General features: G+C 40.6%; 2 protein-coding genes across 2 annotated transcripts; one reads left to right on the top strand and one right to left on the bottom strand.

Annotated features, from left to right (window-relative positions):
* Positions 1 to 214: 214 nt before the first annotated feature.
* On the bottom strand, positions 215 to 12749 carry cops3 (COP9 signalosome subunit 3). Its single transcript, XM_085465560.1, has 12 exons — positions 12326 to 12749; positions 11214 to 11343; positions 10402 to 10514; positions 10072 to 10121; positions 6495 to 6587; positions 6218 to 6397; positions 5984 to 6124; positions 4824 to 4997; positions 4047 to 4133; positions 3693 to 3806; positions 3487 to 3567; positions 215 to 600 (listed from the first exon to the last, which is right to left on the bottom strand). Exons 1-12 carry the CDS (start codon positions 12378 to 12380, stop codon positions 547 to 549), a joined length of 1272 nt encoding a protein of 423 aa, XP_085321686.1. The 5' UTR covers positions 12381 to 12749; the 3' UTR covers positions 215 to 546.
* Positions 12750 to 13256: 507 nt separating this feature from the next.
* Positions 13257 to 23148, top strand: nt5m (5',3'-nucleotidase, mitochondrial). Its single transcript, XM_085465561.1, has 5 exons — positions 13257 to 14075; positions 15214 to 15314; positions 17909 to 17969; positions 18084 to 18198; positions 20675 to 23148. The coding sequence occupies exons 1-5, from the start codon at positions 13803 to 13805 to the stop codon at positions 20812 to 20814; spliced, it is 690 nt and encodes a 229-aa protein (XP_085321687.1). The 5' UTR covers positions 13257 to 13802; the 3' UTR covers positions 20815 to 23148.
* The last annotated feature ends 1154 nt before the right edge of the window (positions 23149 to 24302 follow it).

Below are 24302 nucleotides of genomic sequence, written 5' to 3'. Positions count from 1 at the left end.
CAAGGGCATGTCCATGTGTACAGATTCACTATTGATGATATCTACATTCTAACCGGCAGGAGTGAGAGGGAAACGATCGCTTGCAGTCTTTACAAATGCAGAATTTTATCAGATTCATTCTTCATCAATTTTAGATGTTTGACCTTGTACGTAATGCCCTCAAAGTCACGGCCATCATGCAGCAGAACCAAAACAAACAGTGAGATTTTTCACATACGTTTGGAACAAATAAGTCCAGTTTTTATTATTGTGATTTCTGTTAATGTAGCAGTGGCGCTTCAACCTGAACATTGATAAATAAAACACTGACAAAATTGTAATTTTTTTTCTTTTTTTCCTCCTTTTTCTGTAAGGATCTCACGTTATCCTTAAGACACTGTGAAGTAAGAATAACCAAATTTATCATCATTCCACACAATTAGATTTTCCTTGACCAATGTCCTTATGTGAGATAGAATGTTTGTTTTTCCTCTTTTAAAAAAATCCAACTCATCCTGGGAAGAACGTGTTGGGTGGCTGCAGCGTTCTCTCCCCATCCAAGGCCCCTCAGGAATAACTAGACGTTTTGCTACCGACATCATCCTCCTGCGATCCCATACTCTGAAGGGGAAACAAAAAACAAAAACAACACAAAACATCAAAACTGTTATCTGAACACATCAGGTGGAGCCACTGCTGCAAACCAGTTTCTGCTGCACTTCCACCAACAATGAGTGATTGTTTTGTTCAGGTCTCAATGCCCAATATTACTTGATGGTAGGGCGTATTGCCATTCTGGGAACTAACTCCTTAGACTTTTTCCCCAGTTTGTGTTGATATATACCAGTGGTTCCCAAACATTTTTTGCTGGGCCCCCTTTGTTTTACCAGAAAAATGTTCGGCTTAGAATGAAGTTGGTTTGGAAACATATTCAACTATGCTTCATTCCCTGCTTTGTGTTTCTGTGGCGGCCCTGTGCTAGCCGTGTCCAAGCGTTTTGGTTTTTTCTCCCCTTTTCATAACGCGCCTCCCCTAGGGGGCGGGCCCCACACTTTGGGAAGGTCTGATATATACAATAAGGAAGTGTGCAGCTACTTGACTGGTCGTTTAAAAGTTGCTGTCCTTGTTTGTTGGCACTGAAAATCCAAGCCACTTAACTTTAAATGTCGATAGCTCCATCACCGTTTGTTCTTGAGACAAAATTGAATACTGTTTTGGAAGGAAGGGAAGACGAGCTTTACAGCAATATCTGGTGTATTGTGGCAGCATAAAAGTATTCACCAGGTACTACTGTCTGAACAGGCAGATGTTACCATGTGCACTTCACATTATTGTTGGTTCTCAACCATTGTGGACCAGAGAGAAAATTCAAATAGTTCTTGAAAGCTGAGAATTATTTAGTAAATTTACAGCCAAAATTACAAAATGAGTCACAATGTACGACTAGCCCAGGCAGCGCCTCTCAATGATGGAAAGGTGTAAACAAACGAGGTGAACTATAAGCAAGAAGACAGCTGTGCAAACCATTTAGCTTCTGTAGAAAATAAGCGTTTGTATGTCATATGTAAGATTAAACTGATATAAAACCACGCAGGCCTGCAAGGAAGGCAGGTTGCTATTAACTTTAGCCAGATTTGACAAATTAATTTGTGTTTTATTAGCACAATGGTTCACAATTTGATAGAAAGTGAGCCTGACTGCTGCTATTAAAGTGGTTAATGACATTGTTGATTCAATGGACTGCAAAAAATACTGTGCTGCTCCTTTTCTTGACTTGTCAAAGGCTTTTGATACAGTTGACCATGCTATATTTTATTAAATAGACCAATATTGTTTAGTCTATCTGTAAATGCTGTAAGTTGGTTTTCAAATTACTTGTCAGCAAGAAAACAGTGTGTCCATGCTGCTGGGTCTTCTTCCTCTTTTCTCCCAGTATCCAAAGGAGTTCCGCAGGGCTCCATATTAGGGCCATTGCTATTTTCTCTTTACATAAACAACCTTTGTGATAATTTGTCAAATGCAGCATTTCATCTTTATGCAGATGATACAATTATTTATTGTTCACCCCCTTCAGTAGCACAAACCCTGCAATTTCTGCAGTCTGCCTTTGATGTAGTTCAGTCCCATTTAACTCAACTTAAGTTGGTGTTAAATCCAGAGAAATCCAAGTTCATGTTATTCTCAAATGGCAAAGAGTTGTTAGCTACGTCTCCTAAGATTAAAACAATTCAAGGAACTGAAATTGAAATGGTCACATCTTACAAGTATCTAGGGATCATTATAGATCAGAATTTGTCATTTAAAACTCACATTCAAAGGCTTGTGTCAAAGTTAAAACTAGGTTACTTTTTTAGAAATCAATCCTGTTTCTCCCTCCAAGTGAGAAAACACTTGATTCATGCAACTTTTTTACCTTTATTGGATTATGGTGACCTGCTTTTTATGAATGCACCTGCCCACTACCTAAAGAGGTTGGATACTGTGTACCATTGTGCTTTACGTTTTATTACTGGCTATGGAAATCGTGCACATTATTGTTCTTTGTACGCTGCTGCTAAATGTTATATACTTATGTGGTATGTATATTTTGACTTTTGTTGCCATGATGCCAAGTCTCTCTTGAAAATGAGATTTTTAATTTCAATGAGATTTTTTACCTGGATAAATAAAGGACTAATAAATATTTGGTTAAGAAAAATAATTCTCACGCTGTTATAGCTGGGAAAGCCTCCTACACCTGAGTTTAGGGTGAACGACCCCACAAACGGCCCAAAAAACTAAAAGTGAAAGCATTCTTGTGGTCACATTCCCGACCTGATAAGCTTGGATCAGATTCTTCATCCAAAACAGCGTCTTGGTTTTTGTCTACAGCCAAAGGCTCGCCACCCTCCATAAGGAAGGTTGGGTTAGTTTGAAACGGAAGCCAATGTGCAAATTTGTGCAAGTTTTAGCACCATAGTGTAAATGTAGACACACAAGGGCAAGCGGTCAAAACAGGACGTCCAGGGGGCAATCTTTAAAAAGGGAAAAAGAAGAACCAGGCTAGGACTGTTTTCTGACTTGCACAGTTGGAAATGTTCTTGAAGGGAGAGATCTATAATTTGAATCAGGTATAGTTTTTGGTTTTTATGGATGGAAATGCGAAACCTTATGATCGCATATTGCATAACAAGCGGCATGTCAGTTACACTGAAAAGGGAGAATTACAGAGTCAGTGTTTATCAAACGCCCAGCAATGGATTTCATGAAACAGTGACTGAAGACACCATGTGACTTGGCAACACAATCTGCTCAGGCATGCCACATGTGCAACAAACAGTGATCACACTGTTTCTAAACCTCTAAGCATCTTATCCTCTGCTTCAATAAAAAGTTTAAAATTTGAACTTTTTGGACAACATACACGCCGACAGGAGAACATCTTTAGTCTGGCTCATTCTACCAAAAATACACACATAAGCCAAAATAAGAAAAAGCAACTCCAGTGCTGCTGGAGCCCCCCCTCACCTTCTGCACAAATTGTGGGTTTACTGTGATTTCCTGATCCATAGACTTTAGTTTCTCATCCAGCTGTATACATTTCAACATCTGAAAAGAGAGGGAAAAAAAGACACGTGCTCATTTTCAAAAATTCATGCAGTATTTGTGTATTGCAACTGCAAACAATCCATGCAAAGCACAAGAACAGTGAACACAGATCTGAGCCTCCACACCTCTTGGTCAATTTTGTGGAGCATTGCTGGGTTGTTGTATTTTTCAGGGTTGTCATGGAAGCAGACCATACCATCTTTTTGGTTAATGCTAGCATAGATCTCACCATCTTCAATCTGCAAAGAAGAAAACAAGAGGGAATGCAGAAAATCCAGTGTAAAGACTATTGTTATATGGTCGTTAAGGCCTTCAAGTCCAAAACGGTCCAACACAACAGATAAAAGACTTGTGTAATACATCTATAGCTAAAAAAAAATATCAAACCATTTCACAAACACGTAAAGTTGGATATCGTGATTTCTATCAGCATCAACTGGATTGTATTTTTTGTGCTTTGGTCTCTCTGGAGAACTCACCATGTGTAAGACGTATTTCTCTGCTTCCTGCGGGCCTGAAAGCTGCACTCGACTCGCCATGTCTTGCAAAGACAGTGTCAGGAAGGTCTGTGGGGTTCGCACAGAGGAAAAACCGATATCAGATCTAGTGAATGGGCAAAAACCCGCCATCTAAACTCCAGTTTGTTTCAAATAAATCCCTTGACAACTCAACGAACGTCTCTTTAACCTCAGTAAAGAAGCTCTCAGTACTCTGGATTGTCTGGCTAGCTGGTGCTTTGGATTTGTGCCTGTCTGTTTGAGCTGGCATGTGCAACATGAACCTAAAAGATAACCTAAAGTGATATCCAGACAGCACTGGGCCTGGATTTAACCTATAGGCTGTATGGAGTGTGAAACTCAAGTTTTATGGGTCACACAGCCCCTCTAACTTCAGTCTTCTTGGTAATGTGAACAAGATGACCCAACAGGTGGAAACTGAAAGCTCAAGAGTCATTGTTGTTAGTCGTTTTAGCAAAGATGGGCCAACAGCCAGTTATCAGATGTCAGCATCTGTCTTGGCACACCCATGTTTTGGCTGTGTTTCCTTTCATTTTGATTATCGTGACCTCTAATGAACTGCGCCACAGATGATTTGAGACGACAGAGACATTTCTACGTTCTTGACGTCTCTCTTCTTACAACAGAATATTTCCTAAACTAAAGTCGCACAAGCTACCCAGTGAAGCTTATCTCTTGAAGGCATCGGGAGTGTGTTAATATCACACATCACATAGAAAACACACACACACAGCTCACCTTTGTTAGCCTCTGGATATTCTTCTTGTAGAGAGAGGAGAGGCACTGTTTGACCAGGCCTGTGTTGTTGTCTCGTGTGAAGGTCTCGCTGTGTTTGTTGACCAGGCTGCGCAGCTCGGCCGGGTTGTTGGTGGTGTAAACCTGAGCCAACTCGTGGTATGCGTTGCTCAAGGGCTGAGGCACAAAAAAGAAAAAAAAAGGAAAAAAGCAAACGCAATTATGGACGGATAGCTCAGTAGCAGCAAAATAAATAAGTGGCTTTTCCTGATGGGCTCACACTACAGCTGCACATAAATATTCAACTGTTCCAAATATTAGTTGTTGTTGAAACTTAGAAACTTTGTGAGCAGATTTTGCTGCTTTTCAAAGCCCACAGTGAATTTTTGATTTACAAAAAAAATAAAGAAAATAAAGAAAATTGCTACTGCGTGACACTGACATCTTGATCTGCTTGCTTTTACAGACTCTCTGTTCTGCTGCGTTCAGTTAAGTGAGTGAGCCGTGAGGCTACAAAGCAGCGCTGCACAGTGTGGGAGAAGAAGGGAAAAAAAAAAAAAAAAAACTTTCTGTGTGAGCAGCTGTCTGATACATAAAAGGCAAAATGACAGGTGAGCCTTTGTGTTCACCTCGTGTGTGATGGTATTTTTATCAAATCTGATTGAAATCAGTGCTTTTGACTCTGTCCAAGTAACGATTCATCTTTGAGTCTTTTAGGTGCTCAGAGGTGTTTACTTTCCAATTAGTGTAAACCAATAATTGAAGTGCATTCACATCCTACCCCTGATGCCTACACCAATGCTGATGCTCTTATCTTAACTTTAAAGACAAATGTTGGTGAGTTCTTCCTTTGCCCGAGCTCCACTTTTCTATAATGTTTCATCAAATTCAGCTTAATAACTTTTCCACATTCTAGCTAACAGAATGAATGGCTCACCCTCCCACTGAGACTCAGCCTAGCAGGCAAAAAAACAACATTTTAACAGCCAGTCTGTCGATCTGTATCACTGATTCTTCATGCATGAACCTAAATGTTAATCTATACATTACTGAGCATCAATACACTATTATTATTACTACTTTTTGGTGATTTTAGAAAATGACACTTCTTGGCTACACCTCTAAAAAGAAAAAAATATCACCCACACGTCATGCATCCTTACCTTGATGAACCTCCCTACTATTTGTGAAGTGTATTTGGGCAACTGCTGCACTTTGCCGTGGAGAATAAGTGACACCAGGATGTATTTTTTATAGGCTTCCAACATGATGTGGCTCACTGCCATGGCTGGAGTGGTTATTGCCTGTCACAGAAAATTAAAAACAAAAGCATGTGCAGTGATGCCGCAAAGAACGTTTAAATTCAGGAGGCAACAAAAAGACTGTAAAGACAGTACCTGTTCATAAAAATACAGTGCTCTTTCAAAATTTTTGAGGCCCGTGTAGATCATGCCACCATAGTAGTAGTAACATAAAAAGTGCTTTGCGTCGTAGGCTCCGTTCTCCTTGCAGATGTCCATCATGTCCACCTCCAAAAAGGGCAGGGCTGGCTTGAAGCACTTTGCTAACAAACACAGCTGCAGAAGAACATATAAGAGGTGAACAAGTGGCTTAGACTGCATATGGAAAAGGAGATGTGCTGGGATTACAACTGGGATGATGCTAAGAACTTACCTGACACAGGTCTGCGTGAACTGAGGTAAGTTGGTTTGTGTTCATCTGCATTTTGTCTATTGCCTGTTTTAGGACCACGACACCCCTCAATGGCTGTCAGAAGAGGAGAAATTGTGAGTTACTAAGCTGAAAGTCGTCCTGAGACACCCAAATGTGCTGGAAACAGTCAGGGCCTGAAGAACACGCTAAAATATTTAGATCAAGAAGGGAAAGGAAAACATGCTCCACTGTGGTGCTGAAACTCAGTGCTGTCTTAGTGATGAAATGACTCATGTGAGCCCTGTGATGAAAAATGATTGTGACTGACTCATTTCATTCTGACCAAAGGGGGGAAATTGGTTTTAGCTGCAAGGTAAATGCAACACACACACTATGTAGGCCACACAGCATTTAGGAGATAAACACTAACATGATCATTCAGGTGGAAGGAAGTTTAGGGGTTGGGGGGTTGGGTGCTGTATTAGACAGCAGGGTCATGTGACTCTCCTGCTGCTTGTGAGAGCGCGGATAAATACACTTGCAGTGTTTCCCCACGCACAGACTTGATTTGGCCATCCAGATATATCAACACCCAAGTATACATTTGTCTGCTGGCAGTCTCCTCGCCATTATTTTGAGTGTTCAGTGGCTGCAACCTGGCTTACTGTTGTGGCAGTCCTTAATATTACTCTCCAGAGTCTCTCATCCACCCTCATGAACTGTAGCTGCTGGTGGTAATTCTTGTAGGTTATAGCTAGCACCAGCAACAGGTTGCTTGTTCATTGAAGCTAAGAACCACAACAAGGACTACTGTTATTGCATTCACTTCACGCCCATCCGAGCAATGATAAACAACTAGAAAGGATTACTCTTATACCAACTCCTTACGAAAGCACCCGATCCCACAAACACAATCTAATTCAGTAGGAAATGCTGACGAGGGTATGGCAATGGTGGCGCGTAGGGTGAGTGATATCAAATGAACTGCTGACAGGAAAGGCCCTAACCCCTTTAGCTTCAAGAGATACAATTGTGTGGATGTCACTAAATCAGCAGCCTGCAGATAAATACACACTGTTTAAAAACATGTGGCCTCTGGCAGAAGACAAAAGTTCTGAAGCCAAAAACTAGTCAGACTCATGAAGTGTAAAACCAAGAATTACAGAAGCACCAGGAAATACAGAAAGCCTGCCTGCTTTTTGTTCTTTCCGCTGATATTAAAGACTGCACGGGCTGAATGAAAACAAACTGCTTGGCACAAGTGCAACAGGATTACATACTGCATAATCTACAGAGGGACAGAGAATGCAGAAGGCATTTTCTTCTAGGGAGATGTATCATGAACAAATCTTAACAGTTCTCTTACAAAAAATAAAATTTAAAAATGCAATTGTGTTCTTTTTTTTTGTTAAGCATTCACTTTTACAACATAGCCCTACTTTTGTCAAGCCTAAACGACATCACTATTTAGGCTACGTTCACACTGCAGGCAAAAGCGCATCAAATCCAACCTTTTTTTTTTTACCCTATGCGACCCATTTCCGATCATGGTATGACAGTGTGAACGGCACAAATCCGATATTTTCAAACCTGACCTGAGTCACTTTCGTATGTGGTACTGAAGCCGATATATATCTGATGTTTTAGAAAGCGACTGCTGTTTGAACGGTCATGTCACATTAAATCCGTCTTTTACATCACTGACACAAGACAGACGCCTATTATCAGCGCCGGAGAAGCGCCCAAGAAGACATCGTGGACGCTTCCTGGCCATCCAGTGTAGATGTTAGTGAAACTGTTGGGAAGACAACGTTGGGAAAAAAAATTGGGAAACGTAAAGTCCGAATAAAGTCTTTATATTAAGGCCATCAGTCAAACAATACTGTGTGGTCTGGGTCTAAACAGAGCGCGTTGTGTGTGAGGTCTTCTTTTGCGCATGCGGGCCGCTTTGAGGGTTCACACTAGAGCGCGTTGGCTGTCACATTTTATTTGTAGTGTGAACAAGCAGACAAAAAAAAAACAAAAACGGATTTGATCAAAAAATCGGAATAGAGCATTAAGACTAGGGCTGAACGATTATGGAAAATAATCTAATTGCGATTTTTTGCCCCAATATTGCGATTGCGATGCGATATGCGATTATTTTTTAAGGTCTTTGTCTTCTGTATTATTAAACAAAGACAAGCAATACATCATATAGTATGGCCAATACTATATTACATTAATTTTAAACTGTTCTTTCCTGGAAGACAGACCTCTGTTATGATGACATGAGGTGATGCATGAATTGATGACTGACATTTTTATTTAACTTCTTCAATCACAACAGTATATTTGAACATACACAATAGTTTATTTTTAGCTTACAAACATCTGAGCATAAAGTGCTGACAAGGAACCCTGGTGTAAACATTAAAATGAAAGTCAGTACAATGTGCAGATTGCAGAAATATACATAAAAAAAAATCAGTGGCTTTACCACACTCAGTTTTTCAACATCTGTGAACTACTAGACAGTCATTCAATTAAAAAATAATATTAAATAAATAAAACTAATAAATAAAAAATACACACATCTTACTGATCTCTGCAGTCAGTAACATTACACATAAAGTGCAAACATAATAGCAATTGTATAAACACACACACAAACACGCCTTTAAAGTTTAAAGGCGTGAAATTGGACGGTCTAGTTCTGATTAGCGTCACCGCTGTCTCGGTGGAGTTTAATAAACTCGGCCGTCTGCTTCTTGCTATCTAAAATATAACCAGACACTGGTGTAAATTCTCGACTGTCTCATACTTCTGTTTAATAAGTTTTCTGTTTGACGTTTAGTCAGCTGTGTGAAAACCAAGGAGGAACCCACCCGGGGGATTAATAAAGTTTTATTTTATCTAATCTAATAACTTTAATCTCAGCCAAACCGATTTACTCACGAACAAACAAAACACTGAAAAAAGCCCAACAATAACATTTTTAGGTTGTCTAAGTGACTTATATATTACGTTTAACCCGAGCAGCGAAACTCCGCGGTGATCTGAAAATGATGTGCCGGGAGTTGTGCCGTTCTCGGCCGCATCAGTAACTCTCGAGCTCCCGGCTAGCTGTCGAGCTGGTGGGTAGCAGACGCCTCTGAAAACGTCGAAGCACTTTTGCAAATATGGGATATCTTGATAAACCGAGCAGATATTTGATGTTTACACAGCTACTTTCTCGCCTGAAAATATGTTAAAAGTTTATTTTGTGACCCAGAAAGATTAGTATGAGTAATTTTAAAACTTAGTAGCGGCCGCCATTGTTGGAAACTGGAGTTTGGCTGGGCCGCGCTATGAATTCTGGGATATGGTAGTAATTTGGACAGCCTTCGGCGCGTCGCTGTGACGTAATCGGTCTACAAATGCGGCCTCAGGAGGATGCAGCCCATGAATTTGGACATGTTCAGAGTATAATTGCAGCCTTTGCGGTTAGAAAATTGCACTTGATCATGTCGCGATATTATCGCAAATACGATATATCGTTCAGCCCTAATTAAGACCTGCAGTGTGAACGTAGCCTTAGTTGGATTAGGCTCAGAATGATAGAAAGAGACATTCTTACCTGTTTCCGCTCTACAAGTGCGTTTGTCAACTGGTGGCAGAGACCAGCAACTGTGGCAGGAAAACAGAGGAGTTATGATTAACCACGTAGATTCTGCCAGATCCCACAAATCCACATAACAGATTTCAAACCACTGATACAAAGCTGTGACTGATACCAACAAAATTTATATAACCTTGTGTAAAATATATGAACACAAGTAGCGATTCATGACAGCTCAGCTAGAAACGCATACACCTAAATGCTTCTGTCTTAACAATCACAAAAACAAATTGAAAAAAAAAAAAAAAAACTTGACACAAAACAAGTTCACTGAACAATGAGACTTACAAGTGTCTGTTGCATATCTAATGTGCTCCCCATTGCATGTACTGATGAAGAGCTGGACTTGGGAGAAGAGCGTCTCAAAGTCAGGGATGTTTGGCATGGAGAACTTCACAAATCTTGAGCAAAAGCAGAAGGAAGGAAGGAAGGGGGGTTAGCCAAAACTTAGCATTAGTTTGCCGATTTTTAAAAATCATTTAGAGCTAAAGGGCTGAGTTTTGAGTAAGGAGGGAAATGTATCGATCAGACGCAATGTTGGGTAAGCAGAAGCGAGATTGATTTTGTAAACAGGAAATAATAGCTTTCATTTCTGTGTTATTTATTATCAGTTGTAAAGGCAACAGAAAACCTTTAGCAGTGTCACGTCTGTGCAGGATTTGCTATAGTGCAGAGAATGTGTGGAAATTTTAAAGAAAGGAAACAATTTGAAGAAGTGAGAGAGATTATTCCCTTTCAATAGAACATTATATGCAGGAACTTATTATCGGTCAACTTTTCCTCTCATTTTCCTCTAAATCCTGAGCTGGCTCTGTCATTTTTCCAAGAGACTTCCTCTAAAGAACTACCGCCTCTTCCTCAACCAACACAAAAAGTACAACGTGACCTTCAATAGACACAACATTAGGAGAATATCTTGGCCAAGAACAGCAGAACGAAAGCAGAGTGCAGTGAAACACCAAAATGTAAACTAATAAAAAAAATTAATATTAATAATACTGATAATAATAATAGACCAGTTAGAGGGGAAAAAAACTTTATGAGAAAAATTTCTTGTCATGTGGTAACTGAGACAGAAGAAAGTTATAGTGGAAACTTACAGCACAGCCAGCACACCTAGGGAGTGCTCCTGGATGTCCAGGGCCCCCAGCACAGTGTCCAGGTGGGACAGATTTTTGGCCAGCAGCTCCCCACTTTTGTTGATCAACTCACATAGCTGAGTCATCTGGCCTGGAGGGATGAAGGGAAATTGAGGTCAACATTGAGAAATTTAACCACACTTAACTTTTTGTACCGACCTTTTAAATCTATGGGAAGTCCAAACTAGGGTGTCTTTCTAAAGGCTTAAGGTAACTTGTTTTGCAGGTCTAGGTGCAGATTATATTTTTGACACCAGCCCACCAGATGTAGAATAAAATCAGGTTGTTATGCTGAGATTTAATGTCATCAGGTCTCTATTTCACAAGGTTGTTATTACATTGCAAAGCACACAAGGAGGGCACATGGACAAAAACTTAGCTGGAAACGCTACAAAGACTAGACACAATCAGTATGACCACAACCCCACTACAACTATTATCAGTAAAGTTGTTGTATGTTGATAGGAGAAATAATGTACAGTGATACATTTTCTTTGTTGTTTAATTGGTCAAATTATGGATAAAATAGGAATTTTCTTGTTTACGAATCCAAAGAGGCTATTCTTTATAAACCTAGAGGACACACGGACTCATAAAACTGTGTATAACCGCCGCGCTGCGGATGGGCATTTCAATTGAAATCGGCTGGCCAAGTGTCCTGTCAAGGCCTTGCAACAGAGGTAATGCGAGCAGGATTGACAGATGACTTCGAGCCAATAATATTTGCCAATTCAGTCCGCTAGCCAATTATATGAGGCTAGGGCGGGACTACCGGTAGGCAGTCCCCAGAAATTATTTTCTAGATCAAAAACAAAAAGTATAATTTTCACATCTAGTTTGATGACATGCACGTTATGCAGTTATCCTTCGGGTCCTTGTGTAATACCGCATCTTCTCGTGGTAGTTTACATAGGAACTACAGCGACATAAGGTCGTTTTAGCGATGTGTTTACATGATAAAGCAAAAAGAAGCCTCTGACCAGTTTGACTGCCTAGCTATCGGCAAGGCATTGGATAGCATATGCTAGCTAACTAGCTAATACTTCAGACTGTAATGAGTTTATCAACCCTACCTTGAGCGGAAAGCTGCCGCACATTGTTCACAAACTGCTCCAAGGCTGAAGCCATTATTTCCTGGGTCCAACGTGGAGGTAATTTGCACTGTATTTCATTCAAACGTCAGAAACAACTCCGTCCGGACTAAGACAGGGGGCCACACAGCCGCCACTGAGGTGAGGCTATCGCGAGATCGTAAGAACAGAACAGACCGCAAGGAGGTTTAGAGAACCGACCGTTGAATTCTTAAAGGGCCAGCTACCAGATTTGCTGGTAGTATTGAAACACACTTGCTTTTATATATCTATCTATCTATATATAGATATATATCTATATATATCTATATATAGATATATATTGCGCGAGTGTGTGTTTATTTAAAAATGGACTTCAACTTCTCTCTTTGAGGACTCGGAAATAAAGGAAGTGACGTACATACCGGGGTTAACGTAGATGTTTTATGGTGAGACCTCTTGTCTAACTACTTTTACAGGACTACTATAGTGCTGCTCCTTTGGGGAAACGAAAATATGATGACATTCAATCATATTTATCAATGTATATATGATTTGAATCAAGTTTTTGTTTAAAATTGAATAAATTTAAATTAAAGTTAAGTTTTGGTCTTAGACTTAGATGGTCTGCCTCCAGCATCTTCTCTCTCTCTCTCTCTCTCTCTCTCTCACACACACACACACACACAAACGTATTTCATGCACAAGTGATGGATCTCTGGAAGCTCCCCTGTCTGATGCTAAATGTTTTGCCCCTTTACCTATCCATCATTCAGAATAAGCTGTCACATTTGGGCATAAAGAGATGACTGTGCATAAATTGCAATGAACCTAACTAACGACAGTTCTTTAGCCAATAAATAATCACACACGTTGCGTGTATGATTATTGTTGTGGTAAAACCTTCGTATTGTTGTAAAATTTTATATTTTTCACTGTACATGGCTCCTGAAAACAGCGAGGAGTGAACCATCTTGGTCATGTGAGATCTTTGTTGCGCACGGGCTCGTAGTACAGTTTGTTCTTACAGCTGAGCGCTTCTCCCTTTGGTGCAGCAGCTCCAGTTGTTTACTTCTCGTTTCACCTCAGACAGCTCTAACAGCATATGTTGTTTATCTCATATGCTGTGGAATTTTAGAAAGGCATGCCTTGGATGCCGGCCGGCTAATACACACTGACAAACGATACAAAGAGCTCCCGGCAACTGTGACCGCCACAGGCAGGTCACAGTTGAACTGCCCGCTGCGGCTGCTGTGGTGCTAGCCTGTCAGCTAGCCAGCGTCTGTTAGCTCAACTGCCGCTCAGAATGTGAAAAGTTGGACAAAAATTCACAAGGGGCGAATAACAGTGTCTAAAACGAGTACTGAAAGGGGTTTAGCTCCAGTGTCTGGAATTATTTTTGTTTGTGTAAGTCCCATGCCGACTTTACAAGCTGTTTCTGCTGACTGTTTGGAGAGGGCAGAGACCGAGGGCGTGAAAAATGTTGCTGCTTAGTGCAACACGCCTACTAGGAAGAGGGAAAACTTTGCTCCGAGATCCCATTAAGAGGATTTGCGCAAACATGTCGTTCATCTCTCGTTCCGGGAAGAGACTGCGGGTCCTGGTGGACATGGACGGAGTCCTGGCGGACTTCGAGGGGGGTTTCCTGAAGAAGTATCGGGCCAGGTACCCGACGGAGCCCTACATCACCCTGGAGGACAGGAGAGGGTTTTGGGTGTCAACGCAGTACGGGCAGCTGAGGAGTGACCTTTGTGTGAGTGACAGCAGCACTAAATATAGTGGCTGAAATTCAACTTAGGCTTTCTCGATTTGGGTTTTTTATTTTTATTTTTTACAAGTTTTAATTCAAAAGATTGTCTGTCTCATTTACATATGGTTAACAGTCAAGTTTCTGACTGCTCTGGACTGGGACCTTTTCAATAGGGTGGTACAGGAGTATTTATGGAAGAGGATTATGGCCACTGGGAAAAATGGATTTTTTTGTCAGAATTCTGAAAAACAAAAAACAAAAGATGGCCCCACTTTTTCAGTACCTTCTAATCTTCTTAGTAAGTATTGGACTATTGCATTGCAATATTTTCATCCAGAATACAGTGAAAATTAGAAGAAAGTAGCATAATATGAATGGACATTAAATGCTGGAATTTTTACAGTGGAAGCAGAATAATCACATGTACTACATTGCAGTCTACTACTGGTCTCGTGCATGATTTAGACTTCTGCGGCAAATCTACATCATAGTATAACTGGAACTGCAAATACCTTTAAATGTTTCTGGTTAAAAAGAAACAATAAATAGTTTAATCGTACTCCACAACCTTCCACGTAACCCGAGAAATGTAACTACATGTCGGGTCAGACTATATGGCATGGAAGGTTATGGCATAGGAGTTTACAGTTACAGTGTAGACTTCCCGCAGAAGTCTAAATCAGGCATTATCCTTGCTCTCATCCCATGGCTCTGGGGATTGTGAGATTAACAGCGCTCTAGCTCAGTAGCATTAATTAGGATTGGGGGACTTTTAAGGGGCTGGTGTCACCCCCGCTTCATGTGTAGACACAGCCATGGATGCGCATTCTTGAATTGGTTTGTGTGGATGAATGACTCAACCTCGATTTCCTTGTGGTTCACTTTAATGTGAAGTGTTGAGCAGTTCACTCACTACTCCATTTGATTATGTGTTTCCTTCAGTGTCTTAATTCACCTACTCCAAGCAAGAAGCAAAGTGCTACCTTGTAATCATGTCCACAGAAGTTGGCCTTTTGGACTTTACTTCTTCAGGGCTCATGAACACTCACGTGGATACACATACTGTACATGCACCTGATTAATTTACACGGTTGCAGATAAGCTGTATGCATGTGTTTTGTTTCCTTTTTTTAAACTCCAGGAAAAAGCTATCAGCATCTGGGAGTCCAAAGGTTTCTTCATAGACTTGGACCCGCTACCAGGAGGAGTGGAGGCGGTCAAGGAGATGGCCGAGATGAATGAGTAGGTCTTGGAAGTTGCAGTGCATTTATCTCACATACACAAAAGAGACTGAGAGGAGTTCTTGTTGTATCACAAGTGGCTTAAATCACCATAATGGGAGAAGAATGTGCATGATTAGATATTTGCATGTAGCACTTTGATCAGAAGGGAGGTGGGGGAAATGGTGTTCTGAGTTAATATGTATTTAACTTTGCAAAATAATGCCAGGCTCTGTGGTTTGTTTATCATTTTCCACACAGTTTCACCCTGTTTAGTTCACTTTATCTGACTTCCTCCACAGTCTCTACATTTAGCTGGCTGCATTTTAAGGCTCTGTTTTCATACAAAAGCCCTGCAAAGCAACAATGGCCTGCTCAGCCCAGTTTACAAGAAAAGCTGGGAGGCAGGAAGCCTGAAATGAGTGACTGTGCTCCTAAACACATCAGCAAAGTGTTTACCTGGGACAGGTCAGAGGGCTGTTTTCCCATAGACTTTTATAAGACCAGGTTTTCTTTACACCTGCACCTATCCCCCCCTGATGGTCATTAAAAAGAAAGCATGTTTAAGACACTTGGCATTGGCGTCCTTTTTAGGCCCAGAAGCGACAGTGTTATGTAAAAGCCATGCGCCACCATTTCTTCACACTCTCCTATGAAAATGGGAAATGGGTGCCGCAACAAAAGAACGGTGAAAATTGAGCTACTGGGCAGAAGGAAAAGGGGAACACACACAGAAGATTTATCAATGTAGTGAAGGAGGACATGTAGAGGGTTGGTGTGACAGAAAAGGATGCCACGGGTTGGGTTAGACAGGGAACGCTTAAAGAGAGCTGAGGGAAGAATCACAGTATATAACAGTATACAGTATATAATGAGCTTGAAAGTCAATATTTGGTATGACCGCCTTTGTTCTTCAATACAGCCAGTGTTGTGTGCTTTTTGTGTTCATAATTCCACCAATTTTGACAACATCCCCAACTTTACTGGTTAAAATAGAGCCCCAAACCATGACAGAGCCTCCACCATGTTTTATAGGCAGCTGTAGAGACTGACGATCTGAACAAAAAAAAAAGAAATTTGGATTCATCACTCCATCAGACCTGTCGCCACTGATTTTCAGTCTACTTCTTATGTAGTTTGGGATACGTCAGCCTTTTCTCTCTGTTTCCCTTTCTTAAGCACAGGTTCTTGACAGTCATCCTTCCACTGACACAATTTCTGACAAGGCTTTATCGAACAGTAGATCAACTCAAGATACGTCTCTCTGATCTGTTTTCAGCTCTTTGCTTGATTCTTTTTTTCCCTAGTTCTTAAAGATATGATTTTCAGATACTGTTCATCTCCTGTTCTTCTTTTTTCATTCACCTGTTCAATTTCCTCAAATTCTTAAGAACACACTCCACACCATGCTGAAATAAGGCAAGTTTTTGGCTAATAGCTCTTTGTCAATCACCTTTTGGTGACAAAAAATAATGTTTTATGCTTGTTAAGCTGAGCAATCTTTGACATTTTTCTAAGATTGAACTGACTTTACTGCACTTTTTTTTAGCTTCCACGGAACCAAATACAAATTAGGGTTGGCTCAAGACTTTTGCACAATACTGTACATCCATCTTTTATTCTGTCTGTGATTTTTGAGACAGATTGTGAACGCCTCCTTTTGATGGAGGTTTTTTTCTGTTTTGTCTGAACCTGACCAAATGAATCAAGTCAGAAAGCCCCTGTTGCTCATTCCAGTCACTCACAAAAGCCAGCAAGACTAGATTCTATAACATACACGTAAATTTGATATTTATGTTTGGAGCACATTTTATATATTTTTTACACACATTAAAACAGTGATTGTGTTTTGGATCCTCAACGCTGCCAAAACAGAGACAACTTGCCACTCAGGGCTGTGCCTGAAGGCATCAAGCGTCGAGGCTGCCGTACAGCCTCCTAGGCCTGGCATCAGTAGTGAATGTGATGGTCTGTTTGTCTGTCTTCTCTGTATGATCTATTTGTGCTCTGCAGTCAGTGACAGCAGCAGGCCATAGGGACAATTACAGACACCTGGCCTCCATGTTGTGTCACCACACAGCCTGTCTTTGTGCGCGCCAGCACCACGCTGTTCTCCCGTTCACTCAGCCTCACGACTCAGATGGCCCCATGCTGTGATATTTTCAGTATTTTTTTCCCCTTTTTCTAATAAATGATTTAAAACACATCACCCCGAGTCTTACTCGGGGACGGTCGCGTGTAGTTTTTGATGATATTTTAATAAGTGTGATCTGAATCAGCGTGACACAGACTGTGACTACTTTTTTTTTTTTTTCTGGGATTATTCTCAGAGGAGAATGCACGTGAATAACATCTAAAAATACCAAAAGTTATGAACTTCGCTTACATTTCTTCTGCTGCTAAAAATGAATGGCTTTCTTTAGCCACCAGTGCCTGAATGTGCACGTTCTCCCATCAGGGTAATGCACCATACACATGATTTCATGTTTACTGGGAACCTTCCCCACATGAATTCCTGTCATAAAAGTTCAGGCCTAAGCAGCTGGAAGGTAAACATAATACTGTGTGTTTGTAACTTTTCCACTCTGGTCTGTTTGTTTCCCTTTGTTTCTGCAGCACAGATGTCTTTATTTGCACCAGCCCTATAAAACATTACAAACACTGCCCACATGAGAAGGTAGGCCTACTGCAAATCAATAACAAATATCCATTTCTCTGTGGAAATGATTAATGTGTTCCACTCTTTGCTGATGAGATCTCATCTGCTGTGTGTGTGTGTGTTTTTGTCTAGTATGCCTGGGTGGAGAAGCATCTGGGCCGTGACTTCCTGGAACAAGTCATTCTAACCCGAGACAAGACGTTAATCACCGGCGACCTCCTGATAGACGACAAACCCGACATTCTAGGTGAGGCCTCCGTGGAACTTTGTGTGGGTGCACTTTTGTGTTTATCATGATTCTTTTATTTTAATATTAATGCTCTAACAATCTTTTTAGGTTATTTTTGGTCTGTGAAGCGATCTGCTCCGGTTTAGCCTCTATGGCTTTCATGAAATAAAAACAACATTTTTGAACAATAAGTTTAGCTAAACAAAAACAAAAAGCATTCAAACTACTTATTTTTAGCTTGCTTCATTTCATTTTGCAAATTTCAGTAGAGCGCTGCAATCGCAGTGCATTCTGGGTAGTCAAGGCCATGTTGTCGTTCATAAAAATAAAGATAGATGCTAACAAATAATGAGGGGAAAACGCACTAATGCCCACTGAAAAAGCACCTAAATGACCTATGAGAAGATCAGCAGCACAATAGGATACAACAAGATGCTAAACAACAAGGTTAAGGAGTGTTATTTGATCCATCCATCCATCTTCCTCCACTTGTCCAGTTCAAGGTCTCAGGGAAGTCTTTCCCTGCTGCCATAGGAAAAGAAACACAGTACGCACTGGACAGGTCGCCAGTCCGATTCAGGGCTAACATAGAGAGACAACCATTTGTACTCACATTCATACCTATGGGCAACTAAGAATCCCCAATTAGTCTGAAGCTGAAGTACCTGTAGAGAATCCACGCAAGCATGAGTGATGGTGGATTTGGATCCAGGATAATCTTCCTGGACTTGAATATGGGAACACAAAGAATGGTAGTCTTGAGAGCTGAAAAGAAGCCAACTAGACTTCTTTAGGTTTTGAAGACATTTCACGTCTCATCCAAGCAGCTTCTTCAGTTCTAGAATAATTGGTAGCGAACTCTTCCAGTAAAGGTGGTCTTGAGGATTGTTAACCCACTCTTAGTTATGTGAGATATTATATGAGCCAACAGATGACAGAGGAAACCTCTGTTAGACGTTACCCCACCCCACCGTCATGTGAGCGATTGAGGTCACCTAAGGCAAGGTGTGAGTGGTTGAAACACATGGGAAAAGAACTCGGGAGCATATGTGGCTGATGGCTGGTGCCATAAGCCACCGCCTCTGTTCAATGACAGCTGTTTACAGCGGGTCTAGATGGCCTCCTTTATTCCTCTCTTAAACCCTTTCTTCGTCCAAAATGTGAACATTGATGTCCTCAAAAGACAGTCCTTCCTTGTTTTCCTAGTCCTAAAATCCTTTCCCAGGTGTTTTCATGCGCTGACTTTTACAGGTGAGCCGAGACTATACCACTGAAGGTCATTGATAATGCTAGCTGGGTTTCCACACAAAGCGCAGATCATAACTGACCTCCGAGCCGTGAAAGCAGTGCCTGCAGCTTACCTCACGCACTGCTCTCTCATCAGTTTACCATGAAAAAATTTGTACTTACCCATCTAGATTTTGTTGGGACTTAAAATCCGGGGCTAAGCCAAGTTGGTTGGCCAACATAGGCAGTTGTCTGTAGCCTTTTGGAGGATATTTCATAAAGGTGACAGATAATGATGGTTGTGTGCAACAGCCCATCCAAGAAGTTTGTATTCCAGATCTAGTAAAATTCAAGCATTTTATTAGTCTGTGATGTAGTGTTTAAATTAGCAGGTGTCGGAGGATGCAGCTTGGTAAAGAAACCAGTGTTAGCTGAGTCTAAATCTAAGCCAAAAACATGGCAACACTGGTGCTATAAAATGTAGACTCCAAAACAAAGTGATGAATGAACATTATGTTGCCATTGTTCATTGTCTATACACAGTTTATGCTTTGCCCCCTGTCATGCTAAAGGTAGCAGCAGTAATATTGCATTAGATTGCTAGAATGAAATGTTTTCACACCTGATTACATTTTTATTCAAATTGTAACCATCATGCTAAAGCAGCTGCAGCTTTCCAAATGTGCACATGCTTTGGTGTGACGGTCAGTTTTTCATTACTTTTTTTTTATCAAAAGAACACATTTGTACATTAGTCATTTTTTCAAACGGAGTTCCAGAGTGCAAAGATTTTTTTACGTAATAATGTGCAGATACACACTAATGTCTGATGCTGGCTGTGAGTGCACATTTGCCTGAATAAAAAAAAACATCTTGAAATGCTGAGTATTTAACTTATGAGTAGATCTCAAAGTTAGTCGGCTTGAGTCGTGTAAATTATTGCTGCCGCAGTTAATTCAGTAGGAAAGTACAGTAGTTCACTGATCTGAGCAGATCAGGGATGATAACTATTATTTTTAAATCACTGAAAGAACAAGAACAAATGAAGAACAAAGCAAAATCTTCAAAGAGGACTTTTGCATAATAATGTTTGTGAAACTTGGTGTGGGTGTTATAATTATTTGCATCCATTTTCAGTGCTTTGATTGCCTCATGAGGCAGCTGCTGCAGTGTTCCTATGGTCTGTCAGGACAATTTATATCCTTCACACACTTAAATACAGGGAGCTGCTACTTAAATAATGTTTATATTTCTGTGACTTGGATAGGTGTGGAGCCAAATCCAGCGTGGGAGCACATCCTGTTCACTGCCTGCCACAACAAGCACCTGCCCCTCAGCCTCCCCCAGAGAAGACTCCTGTCATGGTCAGATGATTGGAGGGCCATCCTGGACAGCAAAAGGCAGTGAGGAGCTCCTGCACGGCTCAGCCCCACAGCAGCCTGGCATCAGGGTTAGTGGAAGTTCTGGGGTTCGCTGCTGTTGCCTTGGCATCCTTGTTCTCCACTAAGTAGGGTGTGGAGGCTTAAGCGGGATGAGCAGTTTACGTTTCAGGTTGAATGGAAGTGCTGTACAAGAAGACTGTTGATCCAGTCTGTTGGAAGAGGATGTTCACTTGCTCGACCACAAGGGGGCACTCTGACACTTTGTATGAATTTGTGTTGGCGACCAGATTTTGAACAATCTCACTGAATGAGAACAACAAAAGGAGTTCATAAAACGATACATGGTAAGTGGAAAGGACAGATTGTGTTGAGTGACCTCGGCGGTTATGGACTCAGTTTGCATTCTGGATGTTTCTCAGATTCAGACAAAATGGATTTCTGAGCCACTGCGTGGTCTATCTGTGGCCTTCATCGCAAAAGGCTTATCAATATTTAACTGCACCGTGTTGCACTCGTGAGTCAGTGTGATGTGATTCACAACAGGGCACTCCGCTGCACCCAAAAAAGCTCAAAAATACACCCTGAGTCGTGGGCACTGGCGAACACAGAAACACAGGACAGTGACTTGGAGTCAAAATTACTGTTCTATTAGGTTGTCATTATTTTGCATGTATTGTGTAGGTATGTGCCATGTCACTGTTATGTAAATGCAAAAGTACTGTGAAATCCACTCTGGTTTTTAAAAAGCTTAAAAGCCTACATGGGTGCTCTTTTTTTTACAATATGTAATTGTTCAATATTTCACTGATACACAAATGAGAAAAGTAGCTGCACACGTGCATCTTGCCCAACATTGCTAGTGTAGATTGTTGTAGGCACTGAAGACTGAGTAACATTGGTTCAGTGTTGGTTAATAATGAACCATTATTCAATATTAATATATCACTGACAAGTCCATATGTTATTCAAAATTGTGGTAGGGTAGCTTTGCATGATTCAGTTCATAATAATCATTATTTCGTTTACATTGGACCCTTCTGCCACCTCGCAAGTTCAACGTTGGTCATAGACAAGCCATACCCCCCCCTTCCCTCCCAAAGCTAACTTTGTTCTGATTGGCTATCCCTCACAAACAGGAGTTTGCATCAGGTGTATGGAGAATTCTGTAGGGGCTATTTGTGCACACATTGGCCTCATTATTTGAAACTTTGCCCATGTTTAATATAAATATCCACAATTGCAACAGCATGGATATGACAGAATGCAGAATAAGGAAAAGTGGAAATCTATAGGAGCGGCAACAGTAATCACTATGTTTTATAAGTGGTATGTCACCATTCTGTTCATATTTTTAGAGCCGGGGTGTCCAACTCCAGTCCTTCAGAGCTACTGTCCTGCAGCTTTTACATGCAACCCTACTCAAAGACAGCTGAATCAAATGACTGGATTACCTCTTCAGCACACTATCAAGTTTGGCAAAGGCCTGATAACAAGCCATTCATTTGATTCAGGTGTGTCAGAACAAGGATGCATCTAAAAGCTGCAGGACAGTACCTTTTGAGGACTGGCGTTGGACACCCCTGTTTTAGAGCTTGTTTTCAGAAGCATGTCGCGCAAGATTTAAGTTGTAGAAAATGTTTTAATAATCCAAAAATAAAGTTTTTATTTCAGCTTGTCATTAATTACTTGAAAACTTAACTTGTATTAATTTTTAGAAACTATATTTTTATTATATTTTTTAGCATTTATAAAATGTATAAAATCACCACTTTCTCAGTGTCACTGTCCTGCTTCACTCATTTAAAGGGGACCTTTGTATACTCGTTTACAGTTTTATTCACCAACTCTACTAGAGTATGTCTGAATATGATTCACAGTTAAAAATACCTAACCTTGGTGCGGCACCTAATTTCATACGTTCTCTGAGGGAAACGTGCCAATTTCCTGTGTGCCTGCAATATTTGCACTCTCTGACATCATACAGAGCAAAGAGTTGGGAAAAAAGTACCTGAAATGGAGTGTTTAGTGCATTCTCGCTTTTTCTTACTTGCACCGATGCTAACCTCATTGGAAACTTGATGCTTTTAACATGAACACCCATCAGAGTAACAGCACCTGTAGCTAGCAAAGCAGTAATAGGTCCCCTTTAGGATACACAGACGATATGTAGATGCTGGGATAAAATGCTTTTTAATTTCTGGTATATTTTTCAGGGAACTACGCAGTAGATGCTAATTATGTGTAATGAAAGATGTATGTAATGCTGAGTGCTTGTTTTTTTGTGACTAGCTTATACATATTCAAATGTCAGTTCAATCCAAATGCAAATGTTTGTTTCTGCCAGTGAAATGTTTAGATCCACCTCTATTAAAACCCATGCAAAAAAACAATAACTTGATGACTTGGACATCTTCTTTCATTTAACAGTGCCATTAAAAGTTTCATTGGCTTTGGTTGTTTTTATATTTTTTTTCATTAAAATGCATGCTGCTTAGTCACATGAAATCATAGATAACTTCCTGCCAAAGTCTGGAAACATGCCCACACTCGTGGTTTGACATTCTGGCACTTTTGGGGGGAGGTTTAACTAAACATGAAGAACGCTCCTCTTTGTGGTCTTTGTTGTAGTTGCTCTCTGCACTGATCATATCAGTTGAGGAAAAAACCTCAAGAAGCTGATGAAATGATTTGTACAGCTGGAAGCGTTTAATTTTCTTGAGCTCAAAAAGAAGGCAGCTGGACTTCTTTACATTTTTGAAGATGTTACTGTTGCATCTAAGAGGTTTCTGCAGTTCTTGCCCAGACTGTCATGACCTGGATGACAAAGAACCTACACAGACAGCTGTTAATTTGATTAAACTCACTGCTACGAAGCCCAACAATTCATTTAACTTTTGTTCACATAGCACCAATTCAGTCGCCTCACTTTATATTGAAAGGTAAAGACTCTTCAAAATTAGAGAGAAAACACCCACAATAAGATGATCTCACATGAGTGAGCACTTGGTGACAGTGGAAAGGAAGAACTCTCTTTTAACAGGAAGAGCTTTGGACATCTCTGTTGGCATCTCAGATGTTGGGATCACATTTCACTAAAGAAAGCATGTGTAATGACATTCTGTTCACAGATTTAGATGTGAACAGGTTATGTAAATCTATTGCCCTGAAGCCAGTGTGCAGACTAGAAGGGAGCTTGGGCGAGCGTTGCTGCTCAAGAGCATAATTTGCAATGGTTTTTGTTTTCATGCATCATGCTCAAATCATCAGTAAAGCATTCTGAAAAAGTGGCTGCCTCACCGTCTCTGTTCAGTGCATACTTTATATCAGATTTCTCATTATGATTTTTCATGTTCTTCCAATAAATCCACAGCGAATGGAGCACATTAGGGTCAGCAGATGACATAAGCGTCATGAGCAGCTGGCTTTTCCACAAAACGTCACGGTTAGAAGAGGATTATCAACAAAAGCAGCTTTTATGTCAGAATTGTACTCATTGTGGTCCTCAATAAACAT

This window comes from Copadichromis virginalis, linkage group LG8, assembly GCF_057382275.1.
Source record: "Copadichromis virginalis isolate Kocher_CV1m ecotype Utaka linkage group LG8, C_Virginalis_male_GT1.1, whole genome shotgun sequence".
Classification (NCBI taxonomy): domain Eukaryota; kingdom Metazoa; phylum Chordata; class Actinopteri; order Cichliformes; family Cichlidae; genus Copadichromis; species Copadichromis virginalis.
This window is presented reverse-complemented; position numbering and strand designations above follow the sequence as displayed.

What these genes read in the sequence shown, in the direction of transcription:
- cops3 (XM_085465560.1), bottom strand. Translation starts at nt 12,380, where the DNA reads ATGGCTTCAGCCTTGGAGCAGTTTGTGAACAATGTGCGGCAGCTTTCC. An exon ending in TTCACGCAGACCTGTGTCAG is followed by an intron (nt 6,398 to 6,494) that starts GTAAGTTCTTAG and finishes GTTCTTCTGCAG; the next exon opens with CTGTGTTTGTTAGCAAAGTG. An exon ending in TAGTAGGGAGGTTCATCAAG is followed by an intron (nt 4,998 to 5,983) that starts GTAAGGATGCAT and finishes TTTGTGCCTCAG; the next exon opens with CCCTTGAGCAACGCATACCA.
- nt5m (XM_085465561.1), top strand. Translation starts at nt 13,803, where the DNA reads ATGTTGCTGCTTAGTGCAACACGCCTACTAGGAAGAGGGAAAACTTTG. An exon ending in GAGATGGCCGAGATGAATGA is followed by an intron (nt 15,315 to 17,908) that starts GTAGGTCTTGGA and finishes TTGTTTCTGCAG; the next exon opens with CACAGATGTCTTTATTTGCA. An exon ending in AACACTGCCCACATGAGAAG is followed by an intron (nt 17,970 to 18,083) that starts GTAGGCCTACTG and finishes GTTTTTGTCTAG; the next exon opens with TATGCCTGGGTGGAGAAGCA.